Source organism: Oncorhynchus keta, chromosome 15 (genome assembly GCF_023373465.1).
Source record: "Oncorhynchus keta strain PuntledgeMale-10-30-2019 chromosome 15, Oket_V2, whole genome shotgun sequence".
Lineage (NCBI taxonomy): Eukaryota > Metazoa > Chordata > Actinopteri > Salmoniformes > Salmonidae > Oncorhynchus > Oncorhynchus keta.
Window position 1 is genome coordinate 42,133,658 of NC_068435.1, and position 21,584 is coordinate 42,155,241.

Consider the following 21,584-nt stretch of genomic DNA (forward strand, 5'->3'; position numbering starts at 1 on the left):
TCACCCATCTACACACATTACCCCAAAAAGTGAAAACATGTATTTTATTTTAGCACATTTTTTGAAATGGTTGCATTTATATTTTTTGTTCAGTGTGTATATATATCCGACTCGCTCCCAGATAAATAACTAGTACTGATAGGTTTTACATTTCCAAATGAAAAAGTAGTAGAGAAAATTGTATGCTAATAAAAAACAGAAAGACTGAAAGGGAGGGTCAGGATTAAATAGTAGGAATTACATTTCAGGTTTATCATCATGACCAAATAATAGTGATTCAGTTCCCCATGCTGAGATGCTGGTTAAAGATTAGGGTTAAATGGAGGGTGATTTAAAAATGCACATGACTTGAGTTTTTACTGCTTTTTCACAATTCACTATTATTTACTACTTTATCACTGAACTCACTTTCCTTGAGAGGCAAGTGTAATTTCTGGTAGTTGTTTTAATAGGGATTTTTTTGTCCCAAAATCCATTTACATTGACCAGTGGTGTTCTATATTAGTTGCTGACCAAAATAAAAAGTTATTACAATTAATTCAAGTCTTGAGTTTATATTGGTTACATTTAAACTGCGTAGGTCTCACACATTATATCAAGTCAAGATATCAACGCAATCAAATTGTATCTGATTGAATTGTAAATGCATTTGGAAACAACAGTTCACTGGCTGAAGAAGATGAGCAACCATGGGAGACTGCCTGGTTGACGCGACTCTCGTGGTACAGAGCGAAGGAGAGCTATGACACATTGGTCTGGAGTCAGTTTGTTGGTGCAATATTTTCAGAAATTCTGACATAGATAAATGTAGTATATTCAATTCAACTGCTAATAATACTAGGTAAATTTCATATTCACAAATGCAAATGGTCTAATTCAAAACCTAACTTTTTTTCACTTTATAAATTAGTTTAAACAATATGGCACTACTTTAACTAAAATGAAAAACAAAAAGGCAATTAAAACGTGTTGTATTATTAATGAATATGATTTGTTTGTTTAGGATTCCTGGCAATGTAAATCGTTTGTTTGCATGTGACTATTCCTCTTTTGTTTGTTGATATTTGTTAATAAAAAGTCAAATAAAAAATGTTGGTGCAATATTCGCGTAAACATTTACTCAACTTTGATTGGTTATCTCAAACGTTTATTTTTTACAGGGGGTTGAGAACTCTTGTTGTTTGGATTTGAAAAAACATCAGTTGTGTTGAAAGCGGACGATTCCAGAGGCTGTGTGTGCTTGTCCTGTGTGGGTGTTTGAGTGAGAAAGACACAGAGGAGAACCAATCAGTAAAAAAAGAACAGCCCCGTTTATCAACGCTTTGTGCCTACAACATCAAGGAGCCTTTCCAGGCTCTGAAGTCAGGAAGACTTCGAGTTTGGTGTCAGCCAGACTATGGGAGACTGCTTGGCTCCAAATTACTGCCATGTCATATCATGCCACTAGAGGCTGCTGTTGCCTAGACGTGGGCAATGCATTTCAGTTGCACGAATTTACATCAATCACAGAAGGACCATGTAGCTGCTGAAATGTTGTGTTTTTCTCCTCTACAACTAACACCAATGAGGACACATTAGGATACACAGTTGTTTGAAATACACAAGGCTTACAAAAGCCATATTGTGTGAGTTTTCAAAGGACCTCCCCCCCAAAAAACACTCCTTTCCCTTTATTTCTCTCAGATACAGTAACAAACGAAGCGTAACAGGCCATGGGTTAAGCAAACGGCCTTCATTTTCTACAGTCAACCAGATATGCTTGGCATCCCAGTCAACACTCCTCCTGTCTCCCTGTCCCCTTACAGTACACATTCCCCCTCTCTACAGTCCGTTCCCCCTCATATCCCTCTCCACAAGGGCCGGAGGTGACTAAATAGGAATTAGCACTGCTAGCCACTGAATACCTAAGGAGGGGGGAGTTAGTATGAGATCATGTAGCAGACTTGTATTTATAACTCACCTCTCCCCTTTCAATTTGTAAACTTATCTCACAGGCAGCACACACACACATACATACACACAGACAGACAGACACTTGCAAGTCGACAAATTCACAGAGCACAGACAAAATAAAAATAGTTTTACTATGGTAAAAGCATCTGTTGGTTATCACGGAGTCAAGACTGATTAGCCCCCAGGGCAGGCTAACTGACCTATGTATTTTATGTCTAGTGACACCAAACCAGAAGTGTCACCCTTACCTCTAAACCCCTGTCCCTGTGTATCCTAGTGCCACATTGTAGTGCCGGGCCAGTGCCAAGAGAAGCAAACTGGATACCAGCACCCCTGCCAACATGTCCCTCATCGTCCTAGATCTATTATTTTTAGCCAGGATCGGAGCCCATCTTAACTAAATATGGGAAAAGTGTCTCTGATCTCCAGGACTATCTCTGACCATCATTCCTAGTCTCTCTTCATTTGTCTCCCTCTAGGTAGTGGACTGTCATTCAATCACTTCTTTCTATTTCAAACGCTCCGTCTTTGACAATCCTCTTCTTTATTGAAGAAGGGGGGGGGGCTGTTCCTCCTCTCTTATGCCACCTACTTTTAACCTGCCACACAAACACGCAGGCACACGCACGCACACACACACTCATGCACGCATGCAGGATCGGTCCCTTACTCTCGTCAGCCCTGTCACCTCAGCAGCCGCTCTAATCCCCTCCCGCCTTATTTCTCACACACACACACACACACACACACATCCAGAATTAAGCCCACCCCCTCTCGCTCACTCTGCCCTGTCTCCAGCTCCCTGTGTCAGGGGGTTTAATAAGGGGGGCTCAGGAGTTGGTCTTGCTCTGTTTTGGGTGGTGGGGATTGGACGTCCTTCCTCATTTTTATCAATTTATTTATTTTTTTATTTTTTTAACACATTGAAACTATATTAATTCCCAAATAAGTAAGGAAACATGAATTGGAGCTGGGTGGTTGTGGCAGTCCTTCTGTCATGCGGGGGACCGTCATGGGGTGAGGAGGGTTTGGACTTCCCTGAGTACGATGGCACGGACCGGGTCATCGAGCTGACTACCAAGAACTACAAGTCTGAGATGAAGAAGTATGATGTGATGGTTCTGTACTACCATGAGCATCCCGGAACAGACACCGTTTCCCAGAAACAGTTTGAGATCGAGGAACTGGCCCTAGAGGTGGGTCAGGGGACTGGGAGAACCTGATCAGGGGGCTGGGAGGACTTGGTCAGAGAGCTGGGAGGACTTGGTCAGGGGACTGGGATAACAGGGTCAGGGGACTGGGAGGACTGGATCAGGGGCTGGGAGGACTTGATCAGAGGGCTGGGAAAACAGGGCCAGGGGACTGGGAAAACAGGGTAAGGGGACTGGGAAAACAGGGTCAGGGGGCTGGGAGGGCTGGGTCAGGCGTTTGGGAGGACTTGGGCAACTGGGTGGGGGATGGTGAGGAGAGGGAAGGGAAGGGGTAACTGGGAGGTAGAAGTGGGACACAGTGCCTGGGTAGGGATGCACCATCTCTGCTATAATTGATCAATGCGTTGAGGCATTATGGACTGTGAAAGAAGTGTGTAATAAGGGCTAGGTGGATACAGACAGCATTGACAGGTAACTGAGTGTTGTTGTTAAGGGCATAACAATTCAAATGTGACCTTTGCGACAATTTTCACAACAAAGATGATTGAAATTAAGATGTTCAAGGCAAGAGATCAGAGGCAACAGTTGCAAGGGTCAGACTATTAAATTGATTTGGACAAAGTTAATTACATTTTAAAGGCTGTTTAGATGATGAATTTAGTCATCAAGGTAGATGGGTAGAGGCAGACGAGATATAGTCCATGGGCCTGCAGAAACATTCATCCACTTTGGGGTGGCAAAGGTTTGATGGTATTAAATTGTTCTCCACAAGCCCCTGATCAAATGTATATATGACAGCCACTCCAAAATAGTATTTTTTAGTTTTTCACACTTGTATATTGTTGGTGATAAAGGAATGTTCACATGCTTATTGAAAACGACTGTGTCAAACACCAATGACATTCTATTGGGTGGATCTCGTCTTAATAACCATGGAATTTGGTTCATTTTTGCTAACAGATCTAATGATTTACCTAGACTGGCACATCATTGAAACAATGTTACAAAGTACGACAGATCAAAATCTAGTAGCGTATTGGTTTTATAGTTGCCACCTGTAATAGTACTCAGCATTACTCAGCTAAAATAAAAGGCGTGCACTGTCATTTGCTGAGTTGTCCCAGCAAGTTAACACAAATATTTAGGTAAACACAATCATCTCTAAAAAAGGAGCATTGGTGATTATAATCTCTTCTGTCCTTGACCATCAAGATTTTAAAATGATGCTCTCTAACCTTCAACTTTACAAGTTATTTAATGAAATACAGTGAGCTCCTTTTTTTTGGCTCTGTACTCCAGCACTTAGATTTGAAATGTCACAATGACTATGAGGTTAAAGTGCAGACTGTCAGCTTTATTTTGAGGGTATTTTCATCCATGTCAGGGGAATCGTTTAGAAATTACAGAACTTTCTGTACATTGTCTCCACATTTTAGAGGACCAAAAGTATTGGGACAAATTCCCTTAAATATTTTTTAAAGTAGTAAAAAGTTAAGTATTTGGCCCCATATTCATAACACACAATCACTAAATCAAGTTTACACATTTGTAGGGTGCTTTTGCTGTTTGTTTCAGTTGTGTTTCAGATTATTTTGTGCCCAATAGAAATTAATGGTAAATAATGTATGATATTTGTGCATCTGTAACTTTCTCTCTCATCATTATTCACAATTCATTTATGATTATCCGTAATCCGATTAGCATCCACATGAATGTAGAAGTGTTTACAAACACATTCTATTCTTATTTACAATTAAAGTGATTCCAAAATGACACAATACATTATTTACCATTCATTTTATTGGGCACAAAATAATACTTTTTGGAGCTTACTTTATGTTAGCTAATCATTTTGGAGCTTACTTTATGTTAGCTAATCATTTTGGAGCCATTAGTTCAGTGGCTGGTTGATGAATTTAATAGAAATGAGGGCCATTGCAATTGGGCCATTGCTGATACCCTCGACAACCCTTAGCAGCCACTAATAATGCATATTTCAGTAGACCCTATACTACAATATACATGTTTTGCATAAATAGTGTAACAAGATACCATCTATAAACGGCTGTAAACCTAAGGCTTTAATACTTCACCAGCTATGTAAGTTGATGCCCTTATCCGGCAGTTTGTTAGAATGTTATGTTGGAATACAGTGTATATGACAGGATTCAAGACATAGATTTTATACTTAACTATATACAGCACCAGTCCAAAGTTTGGACACACCTACTCATTCAAGGGTTCTTTATTTTTACTATTTTCTACATTGTAGAATAATAGTGAAGACAACTATGAAATAACACATGGAATCATGTAGTATCCAAAAAGTGTTAAACAAATCAAAATATATTTAACATTTTAGATTATTCATAGTAGCCACCCTTTGCCTTGATGACAGCTATGCACACTCTTGGCATTCTCTCAACCAGCTTCACCTGGAATGCTTTTCCAAAAGTCTTGAAGGAGTTCCCACAAATAAGCAAAGAAAAATGACAGTCCATCATTACTTTAAGACATGAAGGTCAGACAATGTGGAACATTTCTTGAACTTTGAAAGTTTCTTCAATTGCAGTTGGAAAAACCATCAAGCGCTATGATGAAACTGGCTCTCATGAGGACTGCCACAGGACAGGAAGACCCAGAGTTACCTCTGCTGCAGAGGATAAGTTCATTAGAGTGACCAGCCTTAGAAATTGCAGCCCAAATAAATGTATCACAGAGTTCAAGTAACAGACACATCTCAACATTAACTGTTCAGAGGAGACTGCATGAATTTCTGCAAAGAAACCACTACTAAAAGACACCAATAAGAAGAAGACAAGACTTGCTTGGGCCAAGAAACACGAGCAATGGACATTAGACAGGTGAAAATCTGTCCTTTGGTCTGATGAGTCCAAATTTGAGATTTTTGGTTCAACCTGCCATGTCTTTGTGAGAACCAGAGTAGGTGAACGGATGATCTCCGCATGTGTGGTTTCCACCGTGAAGCATGGAGGAGGTGTGATGGTGTGGAGGTGCTTTGCTGGTGACACTTTCTGTGATTTATTTATCATTTAAAGCACCCTTAACCAGTATGTCTACCACAGCATTTGCACTTAGTGGCACTATCATTTGTTTTTCAACAAGGCAATGACCCAACACACCTCCAGGCTGTGTAAGGGTTATTTGACCAAGAAGGAGAGTGATGGAGTTGACCTGGCCTCCAAAATCCCCTGACCTCAACCCAATTGAGATAGTTTGGGATGAGATGGACCTCAGAGTGAAGGAAAAGCAGCCAACAAGGGCTCAGCATATGTGGGAACTCCTTCAAGACTGTTGGAAAAGCATTCCAGGTGAAGCTGGTTGATAGAATGCCTAGCGTGTACAAAGCTGTCATCAAGGCAAAGGGGTGGCTACTTTGAAGATTCTCAAATATAACTATATTTTATATTTGGTTACTACATGATTCCATATGTGTTATTTCACAGTTTTAGTGTCTTCACTATTATTCTACAATGTAAAAATAAAGAAAAGGTCTTGAATGAGTAAGTGTGTCCAAACTTTTGACTGATATGTGTGTGTGTGTGTGTGTGTGTGTGTGTGTGTGTGTGTGTGTGTGTGTGTGTGTGTGTGTGTGTGTGTGTGTGTGTGTGTGTGTGTCTTGCGAAAGTATTCGCCCCTCTTGAACTTTGCGACCTTTTGCCACATTTCAGCCTTTTTTTGTGAAGAATCAACAACAAGTGGGACACAATCATGAAGTGGAACGACATTTATTGGATATTTCAAACTTTTTTAACAAATCAAAAACTGAAAAATTGGGCATGCAAAATGATTCAGCCCCTTTACTTTCAGAGCAGCAAACTCTCTCCAGAAGTTCAGTGAGGATCTCTGAATGATCCAATGTTGACCTAAATGACTAATGATGATAAATACAATCCACCTGTGTGTAATCAAGTCTCCGTATAAATGCACCTGCACTGTGATAGTCTCAGAGGTCCGTTAAAAGCGCAGAGAGCATAATGAAGAACAAGGAACACACCAGGCAGGTCCGAGATACTGTTGTGAAGAAGTTTAAAGCCGGATTTGGATACAAAAATATTTCCCAAGCTTTAAACATCCCAAGGAGCACTGTGCAAGCGATAATATTGAAATGGAAGGAGTATCAGACCACTGCAAATCTACCAAGACCTAGCCATCCCTCAACTTTCAGCTCATACAAGGAGAAGACTGATCAGAGATGCAGCCAAGAGGCCCATGATCACTCTGGATGAACTGCAGAGATCTACAGCTGAGGTGGGAGACTCTGTCCATAGGACAACAATCAGTCGTATATTACACAAATCTGGCCTTTATGGAAGAGTGGCAAGAAGAAAGCCATTTCTTAAAGATATCCATAAAAAGTGTCGTTTAAAGTTTGCCACAAGCCACCTGGGAGACACACCAAACATGTGGAAGAAGGTGCTCTGGTCAGATGAAACCAAAATTGAACTTTTTGGCAACAATGCAAAATGTTATGTTTGGCGTAAAAGCAACACAGCTCATCACCCTGAACACACCATCCCCACTGTCAAACATGGTGGTGGCAGCATCATTGTTTGGGCCTGCTTTTCTTCAGCAGGGACAGGGAAGATGGTTAAAATTGATGGGAAGATGGATGGAGCCAAATACAGGACCATTCTGGAAGAAAACCTGATGGAGTCTGCAAAAGACCTGAGACTGGGACGGAGATTTGTCTTCCAACAAGACAATGATCCAAAACATAAAGCAAAATCTACAATGGAATGGTTCAAAAATAAACATATCCAGGGGTTAGAATGGCCAAGTCAAAGTCCAGACCTGAATCCAATCGATAATCTGTGGAAAGAACTGAAAACTGCTGTTCACAAATGCTCTCCATCCAACCTCACTGAGCTCGAGCTGTTTTGCAAGGAGGAATGGGGAAAAGATTTCAGTCTCTCGATGTGCAAAACTGATAGAGACATACCCCAAGCGACTTACAGCTGTAATCGCAGCAAAAGGTGGCGCTACAAAGTATTAATTTAAGGGGGCTGAATAATTTTACACGCCCAATTTTTCAGTTTTTGATTTGTTAAAAAAGTTTTAAATATCCAATAAATGTCGTTCCACTTCATGATTGTGTCCCACTTGTTGTTGATTCTTCACAAAAAAATACAGTTTTATATCTTTATGTTTGAAGCCTGAAATGTGGCAAAAGGTCGCAAAGTTCAAGGGGGCCGAATACTTTCGCAAGGCACTGTATATATATATATTATTTCATACCCTATATATATATATATAATCATTACTACAAACCAGTGAACAATCCTGTTACGAGTAATATAGACACTTTAAAAAATATAAAAAATATCGATAAATTAGGAAACCAAATACTGACCAAAACAGTCTCATGAATAGTGTTTTTGGCAAATTTTGAGAAAACGTGTGCTAATATCATATATTTTGCAAACCTGGCTAAATTGGTTGTGTTATCTGCATATCTATAATATACTTTTTATTATCATTAACCATATTCCACCTATTATTGAAAGAATTGTGGCAATGACAGACCAATCTCATTCAAACCAATTCAAACCAATGGAGCTAGTTGGCGGCCATATTGGAAAATGTGTACCCTATGATTAAATTAGCAATAGCTAGGCATCATTGTTTAGACTTTTCCTAGCATTATGTATTGTTTGGTGCACATTTTGTGAAAATGGGTTAGCTGTATGTCTTTGCTGGACGTGATGTATTCCAATGGGATTTAATATAGGGTGCAATGTACGGGGTAGGTTTCACTTCATATTTCTTGATGGTAGCACAATTTATACAATCATATTGCATATTGTTTTAATTATTAGACATCAGTGAATGCTTCTAGAACATTTTCTAAGTGTTTTAATCTAATGTACTTTAAGAGGATACAAAACTCAGTAATTCTGACAGGTTTTTTGGCATGTTTTTACCACTATTCTGGTAATAACTTGCTAAATACATTTAACTGACATACTTGGGACATCCTCATTGTAACACACATTTTAAGACATTATTGGTCTTATTACATCAATCATTAAGTTATGGCCATGCAAAATGTTACCTTTTATTAACGAGGCAAGTCAGTTCAGAACAAACTCTTATTTTATGATGACGGCCTACCGGGGAACAGTGGGTTAACTGCCTTGTTCAGGGGCAGAACAACAGATTTTTACCTTGTCAGCTCGGGGATTAGATTCAGCAACCACTAGGCTACCTGCCACCCCAAAATGCAGTTCCTTTCCATTGAAATGAATGGCGGCCATCTTGAAAATAGGCTCCTGGGACTGATCATTGACAAAATCTATGATGGCTCTATAAACCTAAAAAAAAAAAAAAGAATGGCTCTCCTTGTTCTGTGTGTAATTTGGTGAGGTTATCATCTAGGGTACCATGTGATAATAGAGCAAATCCCAATACTGTCCATTCTGGCTCGAAATTCCCTAAAATTAATACATGTATGACATTTGAACCCACCCCCGCCCCAGGTGGGCCCATAGATATGTCATTACCATTCCAATTGTTTCATACCTTATGAAGGTAATAACATGTCAATTGCCTTGGATTGAGAAGATTGTTCCCTGATAATACAAAATTAAATTTCATACCCTCAATCCTGTTGGCCCAACTAACCGCATAAGGGTCATAACATATAATGTAGTGATTGCCACATTTAGCTACCTCCAACAAATGGCTGTCATACCAAAATATAACCAACAGACATGGACCTTAATAATGAAAATCATCATTAAACTTTGTCCCCCCCAAAGTGGACACATTTGTTACATGTGGCCCTCTAGCCCATGGACTAATAGTAACAGGAATTTCCAATTGAGCGCTACTGCCTGATGGGAAATGTTGGGGGTAGCATATTGACCCACCTGCTGATCCAGGAATTTCTTGGTTGCTGGAAATGTCCCTGAGATGTATTGTTTTAAGACTGACTCATGGTTTTGTGGTCTTAGATGAAATGGGGATAATGGTGGGGATGGGCATGTCTTTGAGGAATGGTCAAACTGTCTATGTCTCAAACATGACACAGACAGAAGTAGCAGGACCTCAAGTCATCAGCTGATCTGACATCTATCAGAAATGTGCATTACTGAATATTCTGTACATATTGGTATGTTGAGTTGACCCAGATGTGTGTGTGTGTGTGTGTGTGTGTGTGTGTGTGTGTGTGTGTGTGTGTGTGTGTGTGTGTGTGTGTGTGTGTGTGTGTGTGTGTGTGTGTGTGTGTGTGTGTGTGTGTGTGTGTGTGTGTGTGTGTGTCTCCTTATGTGACCATGTTCTTTGAAGTACGCCCCTCACTACATATACTACATATACATATATCATATATCATATACCCTGGGGCGGCAGGGTAGCCTAGTGGTTAGAGCGTTGGACAAGTAACCAAAAGGTTGCAAGATCGAATCCCTGAGCTGACAATGTAAAAATCTGTTGTTCTGCCCCTGAACAAGGCTGTTCCTAGGCCGTCATTGAAAATAAGAATTGGTTCTTAACTGACTTGCCTAGTAAAATAAAATAAAAATTCCCTCACGTCTGTGGGTGGCAGGTAGTCTAGTGGTTAGAGGCGAACCAGCAACTGAAGGGTTGCCATTTCAAATCCCTGATCCGATGGGAAAAATCTGTCACGAACTGAGTTGGCAACCTTAGGGTTGCTGGTATCAAAACCTTGATGCCATTGCAGTGCCCGTAAGCAAGGCACTTAACCACCCACAACAACAGCTCCCTGGAAGCCCAGTGTGGCACCCGCTCCACACCTCTCCAAAATCTGTATATGTACAGTATCTATGTATGTATATACATATGTGTGTACAAAACATTAGGAACACTGGCATTTTCCATGACATAGACTGACCAGGTGAACGCAATCAAGTGTAGTTAAAGGGGAGGGGACCAGTTAAAGAAGGAATTTAAGGCCTTGAGACAATTGAGACATTGATTGTATAATCTTGCCATTTGCAGGGTGAATGGCAAGACAAAATATTTAAGTGCCTTTGAACGGGGTATGATAGTAGGTGCCAGGCGCACCGGTTTGAGTGTGTCAAGAACTGCAACACTACTGGGTTTTTCGCACTCAAAAGTTTTCTGTGTGTATCAAGAATGGTCCACCACCCAAAGGACATCCAGCCAACTTGACACAACTGTGGGAAGCATTGGAGTCAATATGGGCCAGCATCCCTGTGGAACGCTTTCGGCACCTTGTTGAGTCCATGCCATGACAAGTTGAGGCTGTTCTGAGAGCAAAAGAGGGTGGAACTCAATATTAGGAAGGTGTTCCTAATGTTCTGTCCACTTTCAGAGGGGTTGGGTTAAAAGCAAAGTCAAATTTAGGTTGGAGTAATCTTAATCTGAGCAATACGGATGTCAAGAATGTAAGGCATGAAACATTACCTCATTCAGCAGTGAGACCCATAGGCCCCCTGGATGGTGTGAAACTGAGAGATGTGAAACTGAGAAGAAAAGGCTGTTATGGCGCTCCCGTGTGGCGCAACGGTCTAAGTTACTGCATCCCAATGATAGAGAATTCACTACACCCTGGTTCGATTCCAGGCTGTATCACACCCGGCTGTGATTGAGAGTCCCATAGGGCGGTGTACAATTGGCCCAGCGTCGTCCGGGTTAGGATTTGGCTGGGGTAGGCCGCCATTGTAAATAAGAATTTGTTCTTAACTGACTTGCCTAGTTAAATAAAGGTTAAATAAAAAAATATAAATAAATTATTGACTGGTGGCAATCAGTACATTTCTTAAAGAAGTGTATCTCTTAGGACTTCTGACATACAGGGCCTACCGTAGAGGCTGCCGTTTTCTTTTGTCATGCTGGCCAATGAGCTAATCCTCTCAAATCCAGCTCTGCCAGGACTGGACCAGCTTTATAGGACTGCAATTTGACTACTTTGGACTACAACTCCCATCATTCCTGAAAGAGAAACACAACACAGCTCTGATGGTTGAGAATCTATTTTGAGACTGTTGCCTCTTAAGGAGTTGTATGGTTTTGTTTTCCTTGGACTCATTTAATCAACAGGAGATTGAATAGTCAACAAATAGAGCAAAGTCTGATGGAGATATAAAACACCTTTTGGAAATGGTGCCATGACAAGGTGCCACAGTTGGAAACAAACACTTCAGGGAACGAACACGTGCATGTGTGGGTGTGTGTATTTGCATGTACGCAGGTGCGTGTGCGTGTGAGACATATGCCTACTCATCAGGGTGTTTTGATTAATGATATGTTAATCATCATCTGAGAATGCGTGTTCACCCCCCTTTCCTCTTTATGTTATAGACATTGAGGCCTAGCCCAAGGTTGGGGGCAATACAGCAGGATTTGGCCTCAGTACTGCGGTGTCGGCTAACTGGGCTGGCTGACTGACAGATGCATTACTGTAACTGTCAGCAGATCCTAGAGTCTTGAGCGTCACCAGCACCTTGCCAAAATAGTCCTGGGTCAGTGTGGCTTTGGGTCTATATTTATCCAGTGCTGCTGTTGTGGCTGTTTGTGCGTCCTACAGTGCGTTCTGAGTATTCAGACCCCTTCCTTTTTTGCACATTTTCTTACGTTACAGCCTTATTCTAAAATAGATTAAATACCGGAAATTGACAAAGTGAAAACAGTTTTTTACATAAGTATTCAGACCCTTTGCTATGAGACTCAAAATTGAGCTCAGGTGCATCCTGTTTCCATTGATCATCCTTGAGATGTTTCAACAACTTGATTGGAGTCCACCTGTGGTAAATTCAATTGCTTGGACATGATTTGGAAAAGCACACACCTCTCGATATTTGGTCCCCCAGTTGACAGTGCATGTCAGAGCAAAAACCAAGCCATGAGGTCGAAGGAATTATCCATAGAGCCCGAGACCGGATTGTGTCGAGGCACAGATCTGGGGAAGTGTACCAAAACATGTCTGCAGCATTGAAGGTCCCCAAGAACACAATGGCCTCCATCATTCTTAAATGGAAGAAGTTTGGAACCACCAAGACTCTTCCTAGAGCTGGCCACCCAGCCAAACTGAGCATTCGTGGGCGAAGGGCTTTGGTCAGGGAGGTGACCAAGAACCCGATGGTCACTCTGACAGAGCTCCAGAGTTCCTCTGTGGAGATGGGAGAACCTTCCAGAAGGACAACCATCTCTGCAGCATTCCACCAATCAGGCCTCTGATAGAGTTAGAGTGGCCAGACGGAAGCCACTCCTCAATAAAAGGCACACGACAGCCCGCTTTGACTTTGCCAAAAGGTACCTAAAGGACTCTCAGACCATGAGAAACAAGATTCTCTTGTCTGATGTAACCAAGATTGATCTCTTTGGCCTGAATGCCAAGTGTCATGTCTGGAGGAAACCTGGCACCATCCCTACGTTGAAGCAGGTGGTGTCAATCACCACCTTCCGGAGACACCTGAAACCCCACCTCTTTAAGGAATACCTAGGATAGGATAAAGTAATCCTTCTCACCCCCCTTAAAAGATTTAGATGCACTATTGTAAAGTGGCTGTTCCACTGGATGTCATAAGGTGAATGCACCAATTTGTAAGTCGCTCTGGATAAGAGCGTCTGCTAAATGACTTAAATGTAATGTAAATGTGTCAGCATCATGCTGTGGGGATGTTTTTCCGCGGCAGGGACTGGGAGACTATTCAGGATCGAGAGAAAGATGCACGGAGCCAAATACAAAGAGCTCCTTGATGAAAACCTGCTCCAGAGCACTCATGACCTCAAACTGGGGCAAAGGTTCACCTTCAAACAGGACAACTACACTAAGCACACAGCCAAGACAACGCAGGACTTTATTCGGGACAAGTCTCTGAATGTCTTTGTGTGGCCCAGCCAGAGCCCGGACTTGAACCCGATCGAACATCTCTGTAGAGACTTGAAAATAGTTGTGCAGCGACGCTCCCCATCCAACCTGACAGAGCTTGAGCAGATCTGCAGATGAATGGGAGAAACTCCCCAAATACAGGTGTGCCAAGCTTGTAGCATCATACCCAAGAAGACTCGAAGCTGTAATCGCTGCCAACGAAGTACTGAGTAAAGGGTCTGAATACTTATGTGAATGTGATATTTCAGTTGTTCTTTTAATACATTTGCAAACATTTCTAATCCTGTTTTTGCTTTCCCATTATGGGGTATTGTGTGTAGATTGATGAGGGAAAAAAGCAATTGAATCAATTTTAGAATAAGGCTGTAACGTAACAAAATGTGGAAAAAGTCAAGGGGTTTGAATACTTTCCAAATGCACTGTATACTGCTGTGTTGCTTCTTACAGAGTACATACTCAATCTGGAGCATCTAGAGTCAACTCGGATTGCTGTTGGTTTGAGCACTAGTATGCTGTGTATCTTTTATATGTATAGGGTAGATAGAACATTGTTAGCTGGATCTTTTGCCCTGATTCCCCCCTATGGGGAACAGTGTTGTAGGCTAGATAGTAGTGTCATGACATTCTGTGAAACTAATGTGCTGTGCACTCTGTTTTGGTCTATTGCTGAGAGAGAGAGAGTGTACTCTAGGTCAGTCAACGGGAATAGAAGAGGAGGAGAGAGCATGTCAGCTCTTTTAGATCCCTTTCCCTGATTTGTCATAAAGCGAACTCTCCCCTTGCAGTCAGGCAAGAAATCTGTGCTCTTGTCAACTCATGGCCCCACACAGCAACCTTATATAGCTGTAGTAATCTGTTTGGCTAAAAGCCATTAGCTGAGTTTAGCCCTCAATCTGTTTATCAGGCATATCTAGGCCCTGACCCCCTTAGGACCTCTTCATTTGAATTACCCCTCCCCATGACAAATATGGACAGATAACCCACTGGGCAGAAACGTCAGTTCAATGTCTAGTTTTAATTTATTTTTGATTTGAGTGGTCAACTAATGTGAAATCAACAGCAAAAATCGAACCATGTCATTAGATTTAGGTCAACGGTTGGGTGAAAGGTTGATGACTTTTCCACGTTGATTCAACGTCATGAGATAAGTTCATGCTGTTGAAATGACATAGGAACAACATTGATTCAACCAGTTTGTGCCCAGTGGGACGTGTCTACAGGGTAAAACCTATTAATCTGAGAAGTAAATAGTGTGGATACTGAAAATCAACTTTCAATATCAAAATCAACTTTCCCGGGACAGTCTGCTATTATACTATTATAACACTGTATAATAATTCAGCTCTGATATTCGGGCCACTGTTTTCTATTTACTCAGAACTAAAGATACATAATATATTTTATATAATATCAAAACAGGTACATAATATCAAACTGCATAAAAAGACATAAAGCATGAGCAACTATTGCTTGCATCCTGCGATTACTGGCTAGGATCTATAGGCCTACAGTCAGTGCCAGGCCAGCTATTATCATTGCCATGCTGTGGAACATGACAGGAACATCCCTGGTTATGGAACTTTGCTATGCAATAAAATTAACTGCACAGAAGCACTGATAAATTGTCCTTCATGCCATACTCTCTCTCTCTGTGTGTGTGTGTGTGTGTGTGTGTGTGTGTGTGTGTGTGTGTGTGTGTGTGTGTGTGTGTGTGTGTGTGTGTGTGTGTGTGTGTGTGTGTGTGTGTGTGTGTGTGTGTGTGTGTGTGTGTGTGTGTGTGTGTGTGTGTGTGTGTGTGCCTGCACCTCCTTTATGAAGTGTGAGGAGAGATCTGTGAAAGCAGGGTTGCACCTGTTGCTATCCGAACACCAAGTTACCCTGACACAGTCTGCAGAACTGTTATCCCGCCCCCTCTGTATGCATGCCACAGATGTGGCAACATCATTGGTTGAACTGGTTGTCAGACACAACGGTCAAGTTTCACACAGATTTAGAAAGTGCACGGACAGCGCTCTGAGTCCCAGGCTTTTATGGTGGTGGAACTGGGGGGAAATATGTGTGAAATAAGACAAGACATAAGAGAAGACAGCAACATTTTTGTTTACTTTAGTGTGTACACAGTAAACTGAGTACAACACCTATCCCTCCAGCAAACCCACAAAACTGAGGGCGTGGAAGTGAACGCATATATACATGTCCTTACAGAACACTGATGAATAATCCTTGAAAACAAACTCCCCATAAGTCCTTATAAGTTGTCCACACACGACACAGAAGATATTCCTGCTCAGGCTTAAGGGTGCCACTGTATGTCTTCAGTTATATGACATATTATCTTATTTCACAGCTTGCAGCTCAGGTCCTTGACGACCTTGACGATGAGGAAATTGGATTCTGCCTTGTTGATGAAAAGAAGGGCAGTATTGTTGCTAAGAAACTAGGTAAATACACACTGAAATGGACACTATTACCTTTATTCAAGATTGGTTTGACCATTTAAAGTTCTGAGGTCAGTTATGATGAAATGTTACCATCTTTCAACACAATCCATCTAAGCATCACCACTGACCAGGTGGACAAAACTACTTAATAAACTAAACTACCTGACCTGTCTCACTGGATGCATCTCAATAGTCTTAAGTGGATTCCTCTCTGCGTCTTGCCTCCTTCATCTGCACCCATCAGGAAACATACTTTAAGAGAAAGGAATATGGTGGACGTCTGTCACCCACCGAGACATCACCTTTTTAATTATGTCATCTCCGTGATGATGAAGGAAAGGAAACAACGAATTTAAGCCACAAGACTATTGAGATGCACCCCTTGTGTCACTGCTAAGGCAGCCCATAAGAAAGCCTGACCTCTAGTGGATTTAAGGGTTTAAGGGTATATGTAACCCCTGAGTTGAACTTCTGTTTTCTCCTCAGGACTGGAGGAGGTCGACAGCATCTATATCTTCACCGAGGACGAGATCATTGAGTATGATGGGGAGCTTGCTGCAGACACAATTGTGGAGTTCATATTTGATGTACGTGAGAATAATATCACCCAGGGATGCCCTCTTTTACCTAGCTGCAACTTGTAGAAACAGACTATTTGTCCACTTCTGATATATCCTGTACTGTTTATTTCTCTTTCCCCTCACCATTATCTCCCTCCACCATGCATCTCCCTTTTACTCTGTTCTAGGTTCTTGACGACCCCGTTGAGATCATTGAGAAAGATGGGGAAGTCAAAGGTTTCCACAACAATGAGGAGGACATCAAACTGGTGGGCTACTTTAAGAGTGAAAAGTCCGAACGTAAGAATCTATAATCTATTCCTTTGACATTGTAATTTCGCACATGTTTTTACTGTGCGGTATAAGTCTGCTCATGTGTACAATATTTTACGGATAAAACAATGTATTTATAGTGTATTTGTCAAATAAATATTGGAATTATCAAGATATTTAATAGGGTCTTAACAGGTACCTGTAACATTTCAGACTATTTGGCCTATGTGGACGCGGCTGAGGAGTTCCATCCACACATCAAGTTCTTTGCTACATTCACTCCCAAGGTGAACAACCTTACCCACTAACAACTACATCCTAAAAATGACAACGGAGCTGCACTCCACTCAAAAAGTAGCCCATTGCTCTTTCTGACCAATCCTCTGTGTTCCAGGTTGCCAAAGATCTGGGCCTGAAGGTGAATGAAGTGGACTTCTATGAGCCCTTCATAGATGAACCCATAGTCATCCCTGGAAAACCCTACACAGAGGAGGAACTTGTTGCATACATTGAGGATCACGACAGGTGGGATTCATGAACACGGTGGCCAGAATGGCACAATATACACTACTTGACCAGATGTGTGTGTGGACACCTGCTCGTCATACATCTCATTCCAGAATCATGGGCATTCATATGGAGTTGGTCCCCCCCCCTTTGCTGCTATAACAGCCTCCACTCTTCTGGGAGGCTTTCCACTAGATGTTGGAACATTGCTGCAGGGACTTGCTTCCATTCTGTCGCAAGAGCATTAGTGAGGTTGGGCACTGATGTTGGGCGATTAGGTCTGGCTCGTAGTCGGATTTCCGATACATCCCAAAGGTGTTGGAAGGAGTTGCGGTCAGGGCTATGTGCAGGCCAGTCAAGTTCTTCCACACTGATCTCGACAAACCATTTCTGTATGGACCTCGCTTTGTGCATTGGGGCATTGTCATGCTGAAACAGGAAAACGCCTTCCCCAAACTGTTGCCACAAAGTTGGAAACACAGAATGATCTAGAATGTCATTGTATGCTGTATCGTAAAGATTTCCCTTCACTGCAACTAAGGGGCCTAGTCCGAACAATAGAAAACAGCCCCAGACCATTATTCTTCCACCAAATTATACAGTTGGAACTATGCATTAGGGCAGGTAGCGTTCTCCTGGCATCCGCCAAACCCAATTAGTCCATCAGACATTGCATGGCTGTGTGCTCGATTTTGTTCACCTGTCAGCAACGGGTGTGGCTGAAATTGCCGAATCCACTCATTTGAAGGGGTGTCCACTTCCTTTTGAATATATAGTGTATGATGTGGAGAGCCAAGCATTTTGTCCTGGCTGTGTGATTTGACCTGTAAAAACCCCAGGCCCTATAACTAGGTGTAAAGGAATTTTTAGGTGAACCAAAAGGCGAGCAGTCGTTGATAATATCAATCAAAATCAACAGTTGCATCTGAGAGACACCTCCAGGAAAAATGTCTAACGGGCCTCTTGGAAACAGTACTAAATATTCTCTAAACATCAACCCGAGAGGTTTGTACGAAGTCAAAACAAAAGACAGTGACTTTGCCAGCTGCTACAGAATCACAGTGTGTCCTCGGTCCTTGTACCTTCAGTAGCTCTGGCGTCAATCATTACCAAACGATAGAATAATCCATAACATTCAGCAACAAGTCTAGCGACCACCAACCCATACACAACTTGTGTGTCACAAATAGAGCACTGGAAAGCATGTACATTGCAGAAAATGACAACTTAGAAAATATGCAAAGTAATAGAATCCCAAATTTTAAAAGTGTAAACTTCCTCATTGAACAATAAAAAAATATCTTGCGTCCTATTTCTTTGCAGACCAACCATGAGGAAGATGGAACCAGATAACATGTATGAGATCTGGGTAAGCTATGCAAACTATTCCCATAAAAATCACCCTACAAAACAAAATGGAAGCATACCTCCCCAATTGTAATTGATAAGCTAAGTATTTATGTGGCCTAAATGTGCAGATACTGATGGAAATATACTTGTAGGTACTCACTGGGCACAAACAGGTTGAATCAGTGTTGTTTCCATCTGTGGCCAGTGGGTAGTCTATATGCATTTATCATGGATCCCCATTAGCTGCTGCCAAGGCAGTAGCTATTCTTCCTGGGGTCCAAACACATTAAGGTACTTACATTACATATAAAACAGTACATCATATAACATTATTACACCACTACATATCTACAATACAAATTGTATAATACCACCATACAACAATATTACAATGTACTGTATGTGTGTGTAAAGTGTGTGTGCTAGCGCTTGTGTGCGTATGCGTGTGTCTGTACCTTCGTGTTTGTCTCTTCACAGTTCCGGCTATTCCATAAGGTATATTTTTAATCTTGATTTTTAAATCTGATTATACTGCTTTCATCAGTAATCTGATGTGGAATAGAGTTCCATGTAGTCATGGCTGTATGTAGTACTGTGCACCTCCCATAGTCTTTTCTGGACTTGGGGATTGTGAAGAGACCTCTGTTTTGTGGGGTATGCATGTCTTGTGGGGTATGCATGGGTGTCCGAGCTGTGTGCTAGTAGTTTAAACAGACAGCTCGGTGGATTCAGCTCGATGCATTCTATATTCCCCATCTCCCTTTGCATACTTTTCTTAGGAGGACGACATCGATGGCGAGCACATCATTGCATTCGCAGAGGAGGATGACCCAGGTACAGAACCAAAGGAGCAACTAATGAGTCAATAGGACTGGGTAGGGGAGGAATGAACCATTTTCAGCAAGAGGGGTTTCACAAGGCTTAATGTGCATTTAACCCTTGACCTTTGACTTGCCAGACGGTTTTGAGTTTCTGGAAATCCTGAAGGAAGTAGCAGAGGAGCACAATGATAATCCCAACCTCAGCATTGTCTGGATTGACCCAGATGATTTCCCCCTGGTAAGATCATGGTCATGGTTGGTCACTTATCAATACAATAAGATCCATCTATCCAAAGATATGAGATTCTAATTGCTGTTGCTTTCTTCCTGAAATATTTTCTTCCCTCTTTAAGCTTGTCCCATACTGGGAGAAGACCTTTGGAATTGACCTGGGCTCTCCCCAGATTGGTGTTGTGGATGTTGAAGATGTGAGTAACGTTCCTGTTATGATCCAAATTGTCATGTACGAGGAGCCATGTGGTTCCACTAGCTTTAAAAAAAATCCAATAGTCTATATTTGGCACCGAATTACTTTGTGTCTCTCTCTATAGGCTGACAGTGTGTGGATGGAAATCGACGATGATGACGACCTACCAAGCGCAGATGAGCTTGAGGAATGGATTGAAGATGTTCTGTCCGGTGAAATTGATCCAGATGATGATGATGACGATGATGATGATGATGATGATGACGATGATGATGATGATGACGACGATGATGATGATGACGATGATGATGATGATGACGATGATGATGACGACGATGATGATGACGACGATGATGACGACGATGATGATGACGACGATGACGATGATGATGATGATGAGTAAATTGTTGATGTCATCAATGTATAAATCTGGCCAATATAACAATCTGGCCAATCAACATCATCACCTTCCTCAAATCTTCCTTGTTCTCTGTTGAAATAAGTCATTAGGTTAAATCTGTCAGCTCATATGGACATCTTCATGTTTTCAACATCCTCACTCAGAGCATCTTTCAAAAACATTGTTCCATTTCCCAAGCTATCCTAAACTCCCTTTGCTTTGAATTCATAAAATACAGTACTTTCTCAAAGTCCCAGTCAATTTTTTATTCACACCTGTAACTTTGCCATCAGTACATTATGAAAAGGGAAAACATAAAACATTGATTTAGAAAATAATATTTTCACAACTGAATTATTGGATATTCACTAGCACTTACCCTAAAAACACCTCATGCTTCTGATTTTATATTTCAGACAAATAGAAGGGTTAACTCTGTTAATGCATTTGAAGTCTAAGGCCATCATTAAACTTGTTGTTTGGGTGTATTTTATTTTTGTTTTATTTTCTCTGGAATAAATGTTCGCCCCTCTCCCAATTTGTAAAATCCAAGGGTGCAAGCCGGTTTTTCCTGCAGGTCAAAGGTCATACCAGCCTACTCAGTTAAATTATTGTAACTTTACTTGAAAAGGGCGGTTAGCTTTTTTTCGTCTTGTGCACTGAAAAGTGCTGTAAATCACATGGATGTTTTCTACTGATAAAGAAATATAACAACAACAGTATTCTATTTTTTTAAACAAGAAAACTTAAACATACTGTAAAGTCTTAAAATAAATGACAGCTTGGAAAAAGATACAAAAATGACTGGTGTTCTGGATTCTTGTGCGCATGTGTGCTCTTGTGTGCGAGAGAGACAGAGAG

The 21,584-nt window shown here is 41.4% G+C and overlaps 1 protein-coding gene across 1 annotated transcript; it reads left to right on the forward strand.

Annotated features, from left to right (window-relative positions):
• Positions 1-2,732: 2,732 nt before the first annotated feature.
• Positions 2,733-21,524, forward strand: LOC118394986 (calsequestrin-1-like). Its single transcript, XM_035788725.2, has 11 exons — positions 2,733-3,149; positions 16,292-16,385; positions 16,872-16,972; positions 17,134-17,245; positions 17,432-17,505; positions 17,613-17,743; positions 19,049-19,094; positions 19,855-19,909; positions 20,034-20,134; positions 20,250-20,324; positions 20,448-21,524. The coding sequence occupies exons 1-11, from the start codon at positions 2,913-2,915 to the stop codon at positions 20,724-20,726; spliced, it is 1,305 nt and encodes a 434-aa protein (XP_035644618.2). The 5' UTR covers positions 2,733-2,912; the 3' UTR covers positions 20,727-21,524.
• Positions 21,525-21,584: the final 60 nt, after the last annotated feature.

Bases quoted from the DNA above. Each gene is read 5' to 3' on its own strand.
- LOC118394986 (XM_035788725.2), top strand. From the start codon at position 2,913: ATGAATTGGAGCTGGGTGGTTGTGGCAGTCCTTCTGTCATGCGGGGGA. The intron at 17,506-17,612 runs GTGAACAACCTT...TCTGTGTTCCAG, and splicing joins TTGCTACATTCACTCCCAAG to GTTGCCAAAGATCTGGGCCT. The intron at 20,135-20,249 runs GTAAGATCATGG...TCCCTCTTTAAG, and splicing joins ACCCAGATGATTTCCCCCTG to CTTGTCCCATACTGGGAGAA.